This window comes from Piliocolobus tephrosceles, chromosome 15 (genome assembly GCF_002776525.5).
Source record: "Piliocolobus tephrosceles isolate RC106 chromosome 15, ASM277652v3, whole genome shotgun sequence".
In the NCBI taxonomy this organism is placed as follows: domain Eukaryota; kingdom Metazoa; phylum Chordata; class Mammalia; order Primates; family Cercopithecidae; genus Piliocolobus; species Piliocolobus tephrosceles.
The window spans coordinates 86,861,782-86,879,932 of record NC_045448.1 but is presented as its reverse complement, the minus strand read 5'-3'; the positions used below and the strand labels follow the sequence as shown (position 1 = coordinate 86,879,932).

General features: G+C 44.4%; 1 protein-coding gene across 5 annotated transcripts in view; it reads left to right on the top strand.

Annotated features, from left to right (window-relative positions):
- The window catches only part of ST3GAL5 (ST3 beta-galactoside alpha-2,3-sialyltransferase 5), a 52,703-nt gene that overhangs the window by 16,930 nt on the left and 17,622 nt on the right, over positions 1-18,151 (top strand). For 3 of the 5 annotated variants that reach the window (XM_023224909.2, XM_023224906.3, XM_023224907.3), the window contains 2 exons: positions 11,198-11,321; positions 13,424-13,535. In XM_023224909.2, the coding sequence (XP_023080677.1) occupies positions 11,198-11,321; positions 13,424-13,535 (236 nt within the window). The remainder of the gene's footprint in view (positions 1-11,197; positions 11,322-13,423; positions 13,536-18,151) is intronic. The other 2 variants (XM_023224910.2, XM_023224911.3) reach the window with 1 other exon arrangement.

Sequence of the window (18,151 nt, the reverse complement as noted above, 5' to 3'; positions counted from 1 at the left end):
GAAACTAGACTTGAAATCGGCACATGAGAATTCCACATTTTGTTTAACGCTTCCTTTCTTTCTCTTCTACTCCTTCATGGTCAGTTTTCCCAAAGTCAAGATAGGCCTGCACTTTGTTCTTCCACCTGGGGATCTTACCTGTTTCTAGTAGCCGTTAGCTGTCTTCTTTATTCAAATAGCCCCAGGTCCTTTCCTCCAGCTGTGGGAGACCCTACTAGTGCCTTTTAAAGCTGCTCTCTGTCTTCCTTTCTTACTGACAGAACCCTAACTTTGGGCAAGCAGCCTGCCCAGCTTATAAAAAGTTCCCAGCCCACTCTGCAGCTGGGGCAGCCATGTGATGGGGTTCTGGCCAAGGAGATGTGAATGGAAGGCCATCAGGGGTCTCAGGAACAGTTTCCCAATAAACTGATCTAGGAAGTGCTCCCTTCCTGCATCTTACTTTTTGCCTGATATCGGAGCCACCCCTCTCTTCCTGTGTCTCCCTCTCCTCCAGCCTGAATGGGGCAGAGGTTGGCCACATGCTGATGCTGGAAGAGCAGAAGATGCCAGGAGCTGGGGACTTCCTGACATTGCAGATCCGCCGCACCAGCCCTGGTCTGCCTGTCCCCAGACTTACTGTTCTATGAGAAAAATAAACCTCTTCTTGATTAAAGGCCACAGCAGCCAGGTTTCCATTACCCAAAGCCAAGTGCAATCCCTGACTGATGCTCCAGCTTAGGTCCCTCCTGGGGTGTCAGGCCTGGTTATCAGCTGTTTGTGGGATTTATCCACCTAGCAGCCCACAGGCTTTTGGGACTCTGCAAGGCGAAGCTGAACTTAGTGTCTCCATGGTGTTTTCTCCTCGTGGCCTCTCTCTACAGAGGGCTCCTCTGCCCTCCTTGTGACCTGAGTCATCCTCTCCCTTGAGACTCGCCTCATCTGTTCCATCCCAGGTCCTATCCATGCTGAGCCTGTGGTGCCCAGAGCGCTGTGGTAGTCCCTCAGCAGCCTCCCTCCTCCCTTGTCCCCGCTGCTGCCCCATGATTTTCTCCACGTTTCATGTCCCCCTCCTGAATAAAATCGTCCAGGGCCCCTCATCATCCATGATCTTCCTGAGCTTGACCTTGATCTACCTTGACCTTGCTGACCCAACTTACCGTCCTAGAAGCAGAGCCTGGGACAGGGGTTCAGGGACTCCTGATTTGCCGAGGGAGCTCCCAAGATGAAGAGAATAGGACCAGGCAAAGCTGAGCAAAGCTGTGGTCTCAGCCCAGACCTCGGTAGCTTGAATTGCTCTCACGGTGGTCCCACTTCGAGGCAAGGGGGCCAGCCTTTAACACGTCAGTCATTTAGTGTCTGGGGATGGAAGGTAGATGTGCAGAGAAGGGGACACCCGTGTTCTAGTAGCAGCCAACATTCAGTGGCCATAGCAGGGCCACAACACTGCTCTCGTCCTGCCTGCACCCCCCAGCCCCATCTTGGGGCAGGACTTGCTTGGCCCCTTCATTCTGTCTGCCTACAGCACACCACGTCTTCCCTCCTCTTGGCCGCCCCCTCTGCCCCTGCTGTAGTTGTAGCTGCTGCATGTTGTTGCTAGGCGACTTTAACCTGCATGCATCCCAATGCTGTCTTCTTGGCTGAGGTAAGGCTTCCTGCCTTGTCTTCCTTTCTCCTTTGCCAAGTGGAATTCTTCATGTCAAACACAAAACTCCAGCGGTAACTTGAATGGCTGTTTTCTCCCTTCCCCATGGATGATAGGTCCCTAGTACCAGTGTAGGTGCATGGGAGAGGGCAGTTCATTTGTTCTGCACAGTGGGTGACCTGCTGCAGAAGTTCCAGCCGGCCCCATGCATGTTCGCAAGTACCACCTGGACATTTTTTTTTTTTTTTTTTTTTTGAGATGGAGCTTTTCACTCTGTTGCCCAGGCTGCAGTGCAATGGCACAATCTCGGCTCACTGCAACCTCCGCCTCCTGGGTTCAAGCAATTCTTCTACCTCAGCCTCCCAAGTAGCTGGAATTACAAGTGTGCGCCACCATGCCCAGCTAATTTTTGTATTTTTAGTAGAGATGGGGTTTCACTATGTTGGCCAGGCTGGTCTCAAACTCCTGACCTCAGGTGATCCATGTGCCTCGTCTCCTGGACATTTTCATGTGGTAATTTATCATCTCAAATTCATCATCTCTACTCAAGGACAAAAATTGACTTCCATTCCTATTTATTTCTCTGATTGGGACCAAGGTTTGTCCCTGTGTGCTTTTGTTCATCACCAGTCTTGTTTTTGTTCTGGCTCAGAGACTTCTGTCCCCATTCCTTCCCCGTCCCCCTCACCAGGGTAGGCCTCAGGCTCCCCTCCTGCCTGGACACCACAGTAGGGAGGGCCCAGGATCCTGCCTTGTTGCCCACCCAGCATGCAGCAGACTAGGCTTCCTAGGCTTCCTTGTCTCCTGCTGTTCTGGGAAGTCCTTCTGCTCTTGGAATCCTCCCACCCCACAGAGTATTCTCTGCTGGCCATATTAGCCTATAAGCTGCACCTGCTCGCCTTCCCACACAGTCCACTGCAGCCATGTTGGTTTATTCTCTGCTTTCCCAACTTCAGATTTTTATTTATAACCATCTGTGCCCTGGTGTGACCTTATTATTTTAAAATGCAGCCCCCTCCCAACATTACGAATACCCTCCTGTTGTTCCAGGTCCTCCCCATCCTGACCACTTTGCTGCTGGAAAGGCATGGGTGTGGAGGTGGGTAGATGTGGGCTGGAGTTCTCAGCTCTGTGTCTACCCATGTGTATCCTCTGGCAGGTTAAATGCGGATAGCAATCCAGTGATATAAGTTTTTTTAGGATGTAGTGAGATCATATGCAGGCTTATCCTTCTCAATAAATATCAGTGTGCCTTATTCATGCACCAGTAATTATCTCTATAGTTAATTTGGCAATACATCATGTACTGCTTTATGGCATTTATTATACTCTTATATTAAATGGTTAATTCTTAATTTTGAAGAAGTTAAATGTCTTACAAATTGAAAGCCCAAGTTTGCCCTTATATGTCTTCATTAGGGCCTTAAGAATTATTGAAAATACAGAAATAAGTTCTAGTGTTTGATAGCACAGTAGGGTACCTATAGTTAACAGTAATTTATTCTGTAATTCAAAGTAACTAGAAGAGAAGATTTGAAATATTCCCAATACAAAGAAATGATAAATGAGCCTCGGCAGCATAGCGAGACTTTGTCTCTACTAAAAATTTAAAAAATTAGCTGAGTATGGTGGTGCACACCTATAGGTCTACCTATTTGGAGGGCTGAGGTGGGAAAATTGCTTGAGCCGGGAGGTCAAGGCTGCAGTGAGCCATGATTGCACCACTGCACTCTAGCCTGGGCAAAAGAGTGAGGGCCTGTCTCAAAAAAAAAAAAAAAAAAAAAAGATAAATGGTTGAGGTGATGGATATCCTAATTACCCTGATTTGATCATTGTAAATTGTATGCATGTATCCAGATATCACATGTATTCCATAAACATGTAGGATTCCAGCACTTTGGGCAGCCGAGGCGGGTGGATCACCTGAGGTCAGGAGTTTGAGACCATGGTGAAACCCCGTCTCTACTGAAAATACAAAAATTAGCTGGGCATGGTGGCAGGCGCCTGTAATCCCAGCTACTTGGGAGGTTTAGGCAGGAGAATCACTTGAACCCAGGAGGCAGAGGTTGCATTGAGCCAAGATGGTGCCATTGCACTCCAGCCTGGGCAACAAGAGCCTAACTCCGTCTCAGAAAGAAAAAAAAAAAGTGTATAACTATTTATCATTTTAAAAAAACACACAAAAAAGAATTATTTCTTCATATGGGCTCTTTAAGAAGAATCTGTTACATTTTAATATGTGGGTAGAAAAATATAATTTTGAAAGTCAGGCCTTCTCTGCATAAAGGTGGTTGGTGAAACCATGATGCGGAGGCTGTTCCTGGAAACCTGAGTGAGAAGAGGATCAAATTGTTAAGCCCTGGGGATCCTAACTCTTAGGAGATGAAAAAGGAGAAAGAGGAGGTAGCCACAGGACAGAAAAAGACAGAGCAGCCTTGTGATGGTCTGCCAACAAAAGCCTTGGAGGAATGCCTGTAACTGCCATCACCTCCAAAACCCTCCTAAGAGACTGCGTATTTATTCAGTAAACAGATACAGATGCTCTTTATGTAACTCTTCCCCGTCCTAGGCACTGTGAAGGCAGTGGTGTGCAAAGCAGAGACCCCTGCTTGCATGGAATCTGCATTCTAAGTGGGGGAGACAAGACAAACATGTAATGCAAAAGTATAAACTTATGAAGAATCACGTGTCTCATGATTAGTGTTAGAAAAAAGAAAGCATGCATACAGGAATATCCATATAAGCAATTTTGGTAAGTAGGGCACATCTGTAGTTTTATTATTCTAACCCAAGCATTCACATTATGTAAGTTAATTGAATTAAGGAGAGGGTCTCATTTGCTTAACTGAATGGAGGCTGTGTGTGCATGTGTGTGCGCACGCACCATTGGCTGGGTGACTTTAGTGTGGGAAGGTGTTTGTGACACCCTGTGTCTCTAGCTGAAGCTGCAGTGCCAGAACAGATCAGGTGAGAGTGTGAGCCTTCTGAAGGGAGGGGCCTCCGTCATCCTTTGTCCATCAGGGATTCAATCACCATCTCTTTGGAAGCCCAGTGAGGCTTCCACAGAAAAGGAGCAAGCAGCCCAGTTTCTGCCTCCTGAGGCAAACTGGACTTGCTGAGTGCCGACATCCTTTATTTTGCATCTCCATAAATCTATTTTTTTCCAGCTCAGCAAACGTGTGGTCCTTTCTTAGTGAAGTTCCTCATGATTTGTTTCTGCTTTTTAAGTCTAAATGCTTAATTTGGGGGATATTTTTGTCCCATACTAAAGAGATGATCAAGGGGTCCTAAAAATATTTTGTTTGGGTGATTTTCAAATGTCTTTTCATAGCTTAAATTTCAATCATAGCTTAAGGATTTCCTCCCTAAGTGAAGATAGTTTCAGTTTTTCAGAAATAGAACTGGTAATGCGTGGAATTCAGGTAGTAAAAAAAGGAATGCAAAAAGAAATGAGCTCACTCACAATTGCACCACCAGACCACGCATGGTGACTCACGCCCATAACCCCGACACTTCGGGAGGTGAGGCGGGGGCATCGCCTGAGGCCAGGAGTTTGGGACCAGCCTGGGCAACATAGAGAGACCCCATCTCTACAGATAAACAACTGGGCACAATGGCACATGTCTATAGTTCCAGCTACTGAGAAGACCAAAGTGGGAGTATTCCTTGAGCCCAGGAGTTTAAGGGTGCAGCGAGTTATGATCACACCACTGCACTGTAGCCTTGGCAACAGAGCAAGGCTATATCTGTAAAACAATAAAAACAAAACAATTGTACCACCTGTTGATGACAGGTGTACTTTTTTCCAGATGCCTCTACACCTATAATTACCTATGGCTACATGAACACTCTTCCCCTGCAGTCTGATCCTTTTTTATTGGTTAAAAGTATGATTGCCGGCCAGGCGGGTGGATTACCTGAGGTCAGGAGTTTGAGACCAGCCTGGCCAACATGGTGAAACCTCGTCTCTACTAAAAATACAAAAATTAGCCAGGTGTGGTGGTGCATGCTGGTAGTCCCAGCTACTCGGGAGGCTAAGGCAGGAGAATCACTTGAACCCAGGAGGCAGAGGTTGCAGTGAGCCGAGATCACTCCAGCCTGGGCGACAGAGTGAGACTCCATCTCAAAAACAAGCAAACAAAAAAGTATAATTGCCAGCTGGGAATGATGGCTCACACCTGTAATCCCAGGACTTTGGGAGGCCAAGGCTGGTGGGTCGCTTGAGCCCAGGAGTTAGAGACCAGCCTGGGCAACATGGCAAAACCCCGTCTATACAAAAAAAAAAACTAATAATAATACAAAAATTAGCTTGGCATGGTGGTGTGTGCCTGTAGTCCCAGCTACTCAGGAGGCTGAGGTGGGAAGATGGCCTGAGCCCGGGAGGTCGAGGCCGCAGCAAGCTGTGATCACACCACTGTACTCCAGCCGGGGTGACAGAGCAAGACCCCTTCTCAAACCAAAAAACAAAAATATGATTGCTATTGAAATTTATGACACAATTATTCTAGCAATTAACAAAGCATGTCCCTGATTCAATGTTCACATAATCCAACCTTCAATTGCCACCTTTTCACCAAACAGAACATCGCAAACAAAAGAAATGAATGAAAACAGTCCAGATGGTACCAAGGTGATCATGACTTTCAGCTGATAAGCCCTGGCTTCTCCAGCGGATCATGGAAAGGCCACTCCACTGTTTGTCTGTTGTACCCAGCTTGACCCTTCTCTTGTGACGCTGAGGGACGTGGAATCCACATGGTCCCTTGCAAATCAGAAGAAGTAATACCTGCTGAGCTGAAGTAGAGGGATTTGATGAAACTTCTTGGGAAGTCAAACTCATACTGTGGAGGCTAAAGCAACCCCATCTTTGATGCTAATCTGCCATGTTGACTTCTGACCCCAGTTCCAGGAAGGCTTCTACATTCACATACTTACTGTAAATCTTGCCCTTAGGTCAAAATAGTCTTGCAGTTATACCATAAGTCCTGCCCTTCAGCAAATTCTTGCATTTTCCTGAGGGTTGGATGTCAATGTCCTATACAGTCCTTCAGTATGGTATATAAGACCTGGATGTATAAGCCCTCAGTCTGGGGAGTAATAGCATGGGCAACCATTATGCTGTCTCGCCACCACCCAGGACATGGCCTCTGTTTGTAAGTCCCCATCATGGGTTTCTTTCTGAGAAACTAGATTTGTCAGCCTCTTCCTTGGCCTATGGGGGTGGGTTTGCATATGCCTGCCCACCACAGAGCACATACCTTTAATAGATATATCCCAGGAGATAACTACATGTGTAGATGCATAGTTTTTTTTTTTTTTTTTTTTTTTTTTTTTTTTTGAGACGGAGTCTCGCTCTGTCGCCCGGGCTAGAGTGCAGTGGCCGGATCTCAGCTCACTGCAAACTCCGCCTCCCGGGTTCGAGCCATTCTCCTGCCTCAGCCTCCTGAGTAGCTGGGACTACAGGCGCCGCCACCTCGCCCGGCTAGTTTTTTGTATTTTTAGTAGAGACGGGGTTTCACCATGTTAGCCAGGATGGTCTCGATCTCCTGACCTCATGATCCGCCCGTCTCAGCCTCCCAAAGTGCTGGGATTACAGGCTTGAGCCACTGCGCCTGGCCTGATGCATAGATTTTTATAAAACTGCCTTTTTCTTATATTTTTCAGTGTCAATAAATGTAAGTACTGAGTACTTCAAGCTAGTGCTTCTCAAACTTTAATGTGCACATAAATGTCCCGGGATCTCATTAAAATGCTGGGGCAGGGCCTGAGACTCTGCATTTCTAACCTGCTTCCAGGTTACACTGATGCTGTCGGTCAGAGACCCTGCTGTGTAGTGAGATCTTAAGTACTGTAGAGTATTCATGTAGTTTGTGCTGTAATTTACCACCAAATTTCCTGCTGTTGGACATTTTAGATGTTTCATTTATTATTTTTTTTTTTTGTAGAGGCAGGGTCTCACTAGGTTGCCCAGACTGGTCTCAAACTCCTGGCCTCAAGTGATCCTCCCATCCCAGTCTGCCAAAGCGCCAGGATTACAGGTGTGAACTACCACACCCGGACATTTGGATGTTTCGATGGAGTTTATGCTTTATTCTTGCCATTATAATTTCTTTTAACCTTCAGTTTTAGTTTTACTCTTAACCAGTATTGAGAAAATGCTTTTCTTGGAAGTTTATCTTGTTTGATGTCAGGCTACAGACATGTAATGCACATTTCATTCCATTTGAGATGTTTCTTATGGGGCTGCTGTGTGCCGATCTCTGTCTTAGGTGTTAGGGATATAAAGGTGAACAGAGTTCAGGCTCTGCAGCTCATTCCTCCAGGAGTCTGCAAAAGAAAATTCAGTTCATTTTGGTAAACAGAGATAGGGACGTGCCCAGGGATAATTGTGGTGTTGAAAAATGACCTCAGAGATAAGGAAAGAGATGCTTGAGCTGGGTTTAAGGATGAAAAGTAGTTCACCAGGCAGATTGTTGGGTGGGATTCCAGATTGTGGGCACATCATGTGCAAAGGCACTGAAGCAACAATTTGGCACATCCAGGTTTCTAACAGTACTTCTTTTTGCAGTGTGATAGACAAGTTTGTCACGTGAAGTCACAGAATCTGAAATAAGCTAGGAACAAGTAGGCAAAAATGTATTTTTGAAAGATGGCTTTGAGAGGACAAAATTGAGATCAGGGCATTCCAGGTGAGTGATTTCTATTAAAGGCATGTAGTGAACAGGAGAAATTCAGGAGGTATTATCGGCAGGCCCTGGGGATTGACTAGGATTGAGAATGAAAGTCTGGTTGACCTGCAGGTTTTCATCTTACGGCCAAACGGGTGGTTCAGATACCAAAGAATGAAAGGAATAGAAGAAAATGCCAGGTTCTGTTTAGGAATGTTGCCTGAGGTGAGGATAGCAAGCAAGTCATTAGGTATATAGGTCTGGGCTTAGGTGAGAGGTCTGCATTAGATGGATTTGGTCTTCAGGAAGCCATTGTCACCCCTAGTCTGAAGCTTGTACTTGTCACAAAGTTGCTGGAAGTGCCACGGCATCTGCTGCCTAAAAACCTAAGAACCCAAATGCCCACGACTGCTGCAGGAGTCACATGTAGACACCTTCCCTTGCCTGCTACTACTGCTGTCCAGAGCTTCACCAAGTCAGGGGAAAAGAAAGATTGTCTCCCAGTCTTTCACCAGCACATCCTAGGATCACAACTTCATGAGAAGCCAGCTGGTAAGAGAGAATTTGGAAAATATTTACAGGCTTATAGTCTGACGGGCAGAGTAGAACAAGAGCCAGAGCACTGTATGGCTCAGCAACAGAGCACCTGGAGGCGGAGGCCCCAGAGTCTTTCTCATACTCTTACCACAGTCATCTTTGTTCTCTGGAGGTCCGCTTTGGTATGAAGTGAGTATCATTCCAGTCATCTCAGAAGCTTCCATTTTAAATATGCACAGGCTACAGGTAGCCTGCTGGTTCCCACCACTTGGCTGACCATACATGAAGTAACCACAGAGTTGTGGTGTTTGAAAACCTTCCAGGATCTCAGTTGTTCTAACTTCTCATTTAATAAATCAGCAGATTCTTCAGCAAAGCTTTATAATTAAGGCCCTCAACACTTACTGAAACTATTTTGATAGAATTATACATAATGATAAAAATTCTTGCTACACAGAATTAGAATTAAAGAGTTAAGGAAGAGATTGTTTACAGTAGCAGAAAAGAAAAAAACTTGAATTTTTTTCAAAGAAGATGGCAAAACCCTAACGGGAAAAATAAAGTGATTAATGAATGAGATATAACTTCTTCCATCCAACTAAAAACTATAGTGAAGACATTATTTCTTAAATTAATATATGCATTTATTATAATAGTAACTAGTGCCTATATTAGTTAAGATGTAATTTTGCCTTTAATTAACAATTCCTTAAACAAGACAGAAGCTTATTCCTCTATCATAGACCAGTCCAGAAGTAGAGTGGCAGGTTTCTGCCCTATGGGGTTGTTCCAGGGGCCCCAGCTCCTTCTCTTGTTGTTCCACCATCCTTGAGTAATGTCCTCTCTGTGTGGTCCAGAGTGGCAGGTCATATGTCCATATTTCAGTCAGGAGGAAGAGGGGATAAAGGAGAAGCCAGAGTATGCCAAGGGATGCACCTTGAGAATTGCACAGGATGCTTCTGCTCACATCCCATTGGCTAAAACTTAGTCTTGAGTCCTAGCTCCAGGGAGGCTGGGAAATGTAGTCTTCATTCTGGGAGGTACTATGCCCCCACTAAAAATCCAGAGCTCTATTAAGTTGAGAGTTAGGGGAAAGTGAATATATGGGGGAGGCAGACCAATTTCTACTGCAGTACCCTTTGGAGTATTATTTAGAACTTGAAAATTGTGAATAAAATTATTTCAAAAGAATAAATAGGCAGGCACAATTAACATATTTTTTAAGAAAAGTTTTTTTAAATTGCCATATTTTCTTTTTTTCTTTTTTCTTGATGTAACACTTCTGCTTTTAATGTAACTTTCTTTTTAAACTTTTTTATTATATAAATTTTAACCATACACAGAAATGAGGAGAATCGTGTAGTGAGCCCTAGTACCCATCTCCCAGCTTTAATAAGTTACCAGCTTAAAGTTAGTCTTATCTATTCTCCCTGGCCCTCCACTTATCCCCTTCCTGAGTTTTTGAAGCAGATCTCATTTTCGCTCTTTGATCTATAGATATTTCTGTATGTAGCTCTAAAAGGTAAAAGTCCTTTTTTAAAAAAACTAAACTTTAAAATTTAGGATAATTGTATTCACATGCAATTGTAAAACACAATCTAGAGAGATTTTATGTACGCTTTACTCATTTTCCCCCACTGGTAGCATCCTGCAAAACTATAGTACCATATCACAGCTGGAGTCTGACATGGATACAGTCAAGATGTAGAACATCTCCATCCCTTTGTGTTGCCCTTTTATAGCCACATCTACCTCCCCTTCCATAACCCCTGACACTCACTAGTCTGGTCTCCATTTCTATAATTTTGTCATTTTAAGAATGTTAAAAATCAGCTGGGTGCAGTAGCTCATGGCTCTAATCCCAGCACTTTGGGAGGCCACGGCAGGTGGATCACGAGGTCAGGAGTTCGACACCAGCCTGACTAACATGGTGAAACCCTGTCTCTACTAAAAATACAAAAATTAGCCAGGCATGGTGGCACACACCTGTAATCCCAGCTACCCATGAGGCTGAGGCAGGACAATCACTCGAACCTGGGAGGCAGAGGTTGCAGTGAGCCGAGATTGGTGCCACTGCACTCCAGCCTGGGCAACAGAGCAAGACTCCATCTCAATTTAAAAAAAAAAAAAAGAAGAAGAATGTTGTTAAGAATCATACAGTATGTAACATTTTGGTTTCAGCTCCGCATAGTTCCCTCTAGATTCATCCACTGTATTGCATGTAACAACAGTTCATTCTTCTTTATTGCCGGATAGTATTCCGTGGTATGGATGCAACATATAAAGGGTCTTTGAAAACCATAATCCATCCTCCTAACTCTCCCCTCTCTTTCTCCCCACTGCTCTCTTCACTCTTCCCCTCTCTTCACAGCAATGCCAAGTGAGTACACGTATATGAAACTGAGAAGTGATTGCTCGAGGCCTTCCCTGCAATGGTACACCCGAGCTCAAAGCAAGATGAGAAGACCCAGCTTGTTATTAAAAGACATCCTCAAGTAAGTACCGCCCCTGGGACTGTAGATCCCCCTGCTTTGGGTCAACTGTGTAGAAGTAGGAGAAAAATTCAATGAGAGCCTCAAGATGGCTAATGTTGGAGAGGCACACTTGGTCAAAGGCTCATTCAAAGGCATATCTGAGTGAAGACTGAGTGCACAGCTGGAGTGGGCCTGAACAGCTGACTGTATAATTGGTAAGTGCACAGTGCCCAGTAGCTGCTCAGGCCCTGTACCTTGGCCTGGATGCCTGGGAGAGCAACTCTCACCATGCACTGCTCTTCATGCCCTTATTTAACAAAAGAGGGCTTTTCCCTTAGCTATTGTAAGTTAATCTAAAATATGGTTAATTAAATTTCCCTGAAGGCACTTGAATACTATTAAATATTGAATACTAAAAATGATAACAGGTGTTTGAGCCAGGTCACGCTTACGTGCTAATAAGTGGTAGAATTAATGAAGGAGGAACTTGGCAGGTTTTTTTTTTTTTAACATATATACCAGTCAAACCCAGTTGAAAATTGCCCTTTTTTCATGTCTAAACATAGAAATCCAATCTTGCAATCTAGTCTTCTGTCTCACTTTACTGACTTAGGAGGTGTAGGAAAAAAGGAAATTTATAAGAATAAAGCTTATGTCACATTCAGCCTCCCTTTAGTCACCAACCAGTATTTATTGAGGCCCACAATGTGCCTGACATGCTGAGCGCCAGTCACAAGGCAGCAGGGGAGATAGACCTGCGTCCTGTGCTGCTTAGGCTGTAGGTGAGGTGGACTCACACCGGGAATTAAGGCACAGTCTGATATACGCTACAGACACTGGGCTTGCCTTCACGCCCTTTTCTTTTCTTTCTTTCTTTCTTTTTTTTTTTTTTTAACTAAAATAAGGGAAGTATATTCACTGAATGTAACACCTTCTCTGGGGCTGAAGAGAAGAATAGGTAATATTAGGTTTACAAGATTAAAAATTCAAAAAGTATTAAAGAGTCTCAGTGAAACAGCTTCTCATCCCTGCTCCCCATTTCCCCTTCATACTTAAAGATAACCAGTGTCACCAGTTTCTTGTGTATATGAGAAATATTTTGTGTGTGTGTGTGCTCTGCCATGCCCCCTGCCCAAATCCACTTTTACAGAAATTGATAGCATCCTATTCACTTATCATTGTACACAATCCCATTGTACACAAGGGAAGAATTAAGATGCTTGTCCAAGTTGTCATGGGAAGCCTGTTTAAATTAGAATTTTAAAGTTTTAAAAACTCTCCCACCAACACTTCATTGTATTCTCATCCTCAAATATTAAGAATATTTTGTATGTATTATGTATAGAGTATTATGCTAGATGCTTTTTTTGAAAAAAAAAACTGCCCCTTTGTTTAGCAAATGGATTATTTTCTCTTTAATTATTTCTTACATTTGTTTTTTCAAGAACAGAATTGTTTAAAGCAGTGGTTCTTAAACTTTGGTTGGAACTTTTTAGCTTGTGGTTTGTGTCACTGGAGAACTTAGTAAAAATGAGATTTCTAAAACTAAGACTAGACTCAGCTCTTTTCTCCAAGTCGTGTGTGTGTGTGTGTGTGTGTGTGTGTGTGTGTATTAAACCATATAATAGTGTGAATTTATCAGATCTTTAAAAATATTTTTTAGGTCGTCTTAAGGGTAACTAATGATCTCACTTCCCAGTCAGCCTCACTTCTGGGTAGAATTCTTTAGAAGTACTATGAATAGACTGTTTCTTTTTTTTTTTTTTTAAGGACTGACAGAATTTTAAAGTCACAAAAGATTGAAGCCAAGATTCTATCGCTCAAGTCTATTACTTGATTTGAAGTTCAATAATTGGCATTGTGATTCAGGTTTTGTTACAGTGCTCTTGCAAAAAAAAAGGTTATTCTGTGTTTGCTTATAACAAAGACAGTCATAAATGACTAGTTTATCTTGTCAGGAAAATAGGAAATGGCCCCTTCCTTTCACCCCAACGTCAACGTAAAAGATTGTAGTTTTATGCTGCATAGCAGGCAGACTCATTTAGGATTCCGTTTTCAGTTTCACATTGCATCTCATGATTCTCACATGACTACATCATAATACCTAATTGATTTTTTTCCAGATGTACATTGCTTGTGTTTGGAGTGTGGATCCTTTATATCCTCAAGTTAAATTATACTACTGAAGAATGTGACATGAAAAAAATGCATTATGTGGACCCTGACCGTGTAAAGGTTAGATATCCCATTGGTGTGGTTTAAATGAAAACATTGCCAAGCATATGCTTAAATTATAATATCATTAGTCTACTATGTTACAAATATATGTTAATAAAAGTTTGAACACAGAGGGGAAAGTACTTAATCTCAGCACTCCAAAACCAAAGACAACCTTCTTCTAAAAACCTACCACTAACTACTCCACAGTAGCATTCTCCCATTTACTGCAGCTGGGATGTGGGATGAGGTAGGCTCAACCCAACAGGCTCTAGGGCTCCTCTTGGAATTAATTTGTCCTGATGCTGTAAAGTAAACAACAAAGAAATTCTCTTCTTGTTTGTTTGTCTCCCTTTTTTCTTTCTTTTTTTTTTTTTTTGAGTCAAGGTCTCGCTCTGCACCCAGGGTTGAGTGCAGTGGCAAGAACACGGCCACCTCAGCCTTCTGAGTAGCTGGGACCACAGGTGTGCATCACCATGCCTGGCTAATTTTTTAATTTTTTTGTGGCGATGGGGTCTTGCTGTGCTGCCCAGGCTGATCTTGAACTCCTAGGCTCAAGCTATCCTCCTGTTTTGGCCTCCCAAAGGGCTGGGATTACAGACATGAGCCACCATACCTGGCCAGAAATTCTCTTAATATCATCTGTCCTTCCTATGTTTTATTTTTAATTTTAATGAATTCACATTACATTGCAAGATTTTTCTTTCCACTTACATTTATGTTTCCAAATCCAATAACATATCGAATGCTCATTTCACTGATTATTTTAGTTGCTGGATTATCCGATAACATTTAGCCCAGGATGGAGGAAGAGATGAGTTTAAATAAATTAGCATGGGAGGAATGATAACTGACATGTATGGATGCTGTATATATATTATCTCATTTAGTCATTGTGACTGGGAGAGATCCCAGTACCATCTCCATCTTACAGATGATGGCTTGAAAGGTTGAGCTGCTCACCCAAGTTAATGTCTAGTTTAGCTTGCTAGTTTATAATGTAGTTTAGTGCTCCTGTGTACCAGGAGGTGTTCTAAAAGTGTATTAGCAATGTTAGCTCATTTAACTCTCATCACATTCCTGGTGATGTAGTTGCACAATCATCCCCATCTCACAGGCGGGGAAACTGAGGAGCAGGGAGATTTACTAACCTGCCCAGGGTCACCTGCGGCAGTACGTAGTGAAGCCCAGGCTTGAACTCAGTGGTGTGGTTTCAGAGTCTGAGCTCCTGACCACTCTGCTCTCTGCCTGGGTAGGGAGTGTCCACAGGTCCACAGAGAAGCCCACAGTTAAAAGCAGCATGGTGCAGAGAGGAAAGAGCTGAAATGTTTTACCTCAATTCAAATCTAACTGCTACTTAGTAATGGTGAAACTCTATGCAGGTGACTTGATTGTTTTGAGTCCCAGTTTTCTCAGCTGTGAAATGTAGAAGTTGAGTAAGACAATATACACAAAATTCCTTTCTTGGTCCTAATCTTTACTCTTACGTTTCTACGTTAATTTGTGCATCCTTTGAAGTGCCTCCAGTTTTTTGTTTTTTGTTTTTTGTTTTTTTTTTTTGTGGTACAGACAGGTATAAATAAATAAATGAAGAGCTTAGTTAGCAAAGGCATAGCTTGGCTTCTGCAAAACTATTGAGTCTCGGGGTCTTGCTGTCGCAGGGCCAGCCTTCCCGGCATAGGTGTCCTCAGGTGTCTGTTGGCTCATTTCATTTCATCAGCATTAACACATCTCCTTTGGTCGAGTAGGATGTGCCTTGTACCCTCTGCTCAGGTTTCCGTCTCCTCCTGCACTGTCTGGCCTTGCAAACATACCTCCCCGCATCCTTTCCAGTTCCATGTCCCTTCACAGCTCTCTTGGATAAAGGTTTTAGACATCCGGTCTCTGTTTTTGTCTCCTGAGAAAGTCTTTAAACGATGGCACTTGGTAAGGCTCACTGATGGGCTGGGGACTCTTCCCTTTGTTTCTTTGCTGCTGTTCTCCACTTTCTGTATGCATCCTCTTTTTCCTCTCCATTACCATCTGACCGACTGACTGCAAAGTGATTTTTCCAAAGTCTGGGTCAGTTGAGGAGAGAGGTGAGCTTTCCTGTACAAGGCCAAGCATACTATTCCACAAGCACAGGGTGGAGAAGGTGTGTTTTAGTAATACCCTGGGGGAAATCAACTTGGTAGTTTTCCTGTCCAGTCAGGGCCATGTGTCAACCTGTGCCCCGGCTTCCTGTGATCATTTTGAACTTAAGCCACATGGTCTGCTTGTCTTTGCAATGGTCAGTCAAGTGCTCTGGTTGTTAGGCTGTTACTTGTTAAGGCTCCCCTAAGGAATCCTAGTGATTTGTGAGAATGAGCAGACGAGAAACTCAAGATTACCTCCCTGAGGAATCATGGAAGGGATAGGAACATCTGCGTAGCTTTAAGGAGAGAAGACCTGGTGCAGGGCACATGGCGGTCAGTGTCAATGAGCTGCCACCCCCGATACAGGCCGCAGAAGGATGGGCGTGCCCAGGTGGCCTGAATGGCAGAGCTCTGTATCAGGGGGTGGCAACCAAGCTCAAAGGAGAAAGGTTTGACAGTCCCAGGCATCCAAAGATGGGATAAACAGACCACCTTTGTGGTGACTCTCTGGAGGTCTTTAAGAAAGTCAGGGGTCTGGCCAGATGTGGTGGCTCACAGCTGTAATCCCAGCACCTTGGGAGGCTAAGGTGGGTGGGTCATGAGGTCAGGAGTTCAAGACCTGCCTGGCCAACATGTTGAAACCCCGTCTCTGGCCAGGCGCAGTGGCTCAAGCCTGTAATCCCAGCACTTTGGGAGGCCGAGACGGGCGGATCACGAGGTCAGGAGATCGAGACCATCCTGGCTAATATGGTGAAACCCCGTCTCTACTAAAAAATACAAAAAAAACTAGCCGGGCGAGGTGGCGGGCGCCTGTAGTCCCAGTTACTCGGGAGGCTGAGGCAAGAGAATGGCGTAAACCCGGGAGGCGGAGCTTGCAGTGAGCTGAGATCCGGCCACTGCACTCCAGCCTGGGCGACAGAGCAAGACTCCGTCTCAAAAAAAAAAGAAACCCCATCTCTACTAAAACTACAGAAATTAGCCAGGCGTGGTGGCAGGCACCTGTAATCCCAGCTACTCAGGAGGCTGAGGCAGGATAATCACTTGAACCTGAGACGGAGAGGTTGCAGTGAGCCAATATGGTGCCATTTCTCTCTAGCCTAGGCGACAAGAGTGAAACTGTGTCTCAAAAAAAAAAAAAAAGAAAGAAAGAAAGCCAGGGGTCCTGTAGGTAGAATTCAGACATCAGACAGGGAGGGGCTCAGGGACCTTTCTGATCCCTTCCATGTCTGAGATTGTATGGTTCTCAGCAGTTCGCCGGGGCCTGACTGGAAAATGAGGCTGGTTTCGTAACCTGGGGCTTTCCCAGTTCTGAATTCTGGGTGGAGTTGTCTCAATCAGAAGGCTGTCAGAGAACACCTGCATGCAGCCCCACCAGTCCCCAACTCAGTGACTTTCAGACTGAACCTCACTGCTACTTCCAGGCTCCTCTGAAGCTTGCCAGAGTCCATCAGTATTGTCCTAATTCATGTGAGCTTCTCATCCTGCCATCTAAAATATAAGTTACTTGAGAGTAGGGACTGTGTCTGTAAAAATACATAGTTCCTGGTATTCCAGGGAAAGGTGTAGTGAGCCAGGGCTGCCCTTTAGAGTCTCCTGCTCTTCCCATTGCCCTGGTTGTGCGTCTCCTCACCTGCCTTCCTGCACCCTGCTGTGGCTGGAGTAGTCGTATTCTACAATTTGAATCTAATATGTTGCTTCCCTCCTTAAAACTCTTTGATGCCTCTCCTTTACCTTCAGGAAAATACCTAGACTCTTTAGTCTGGCCCATGAGACCGTTCATGACTTGATTCCTACTGATCTGTCCAACCTCTTTGTGCCACCTCCATTGTCCCAGCTCTATATGTATTTTAGGCACACTCAACCCCTCAAAGGTCCTTGGGTGAACTTCTTCTCTTCTTTGCTTTTCTCTCTCTCTCTCTCTCTTTTTTTTTTTTTTTTTTTTTTGAGACGAAGTCTCACTCTGTCTCCCAGGCTAGAGTGCAGTGGCACAATCTTGGCTTACTGCAACCTCCACCTCCTGTGTTCAAGTGATTCTCCTGCCTTAGCCTCTTGAGTAGGATTACAGGCATGCACCACCACGCCCAGCTAATTTTTGTATTTTTAGTGGAGACGGGGTTTTGTCATGTTGACCAGACTGGTCTTAAACCCCTGATCTCAGGTAATCCGCCTGCCTCGGCCTCCCAAAGTGCTAGGATTACACCGTGACCCACTGTGCCCAGCTTCTTTTCTTTCCTTTTCAACAGGGCCTCACACTGTCACCCAGGCTGAAGTGCAGTGACCTGATCATTGCTCACTGCAGCCTCAACCTTCCGAGTAGCTAGGATTATAGCTTGTACCACCATACCTGCCAATTTTTTTTTTTTTTTTGTAGAGACAGGGTCTTACTATGTTGCCCAGGCTGGTCTCAAACTCCTGTACTCAAGGGACTCAAGTGATCCTCCTGCCTCAGCCTCCCAAAGTGCTGGGATTATAGGCATGAGCCACCATGCCCTGTCCTCAAAACACCTTTATTGAGATATA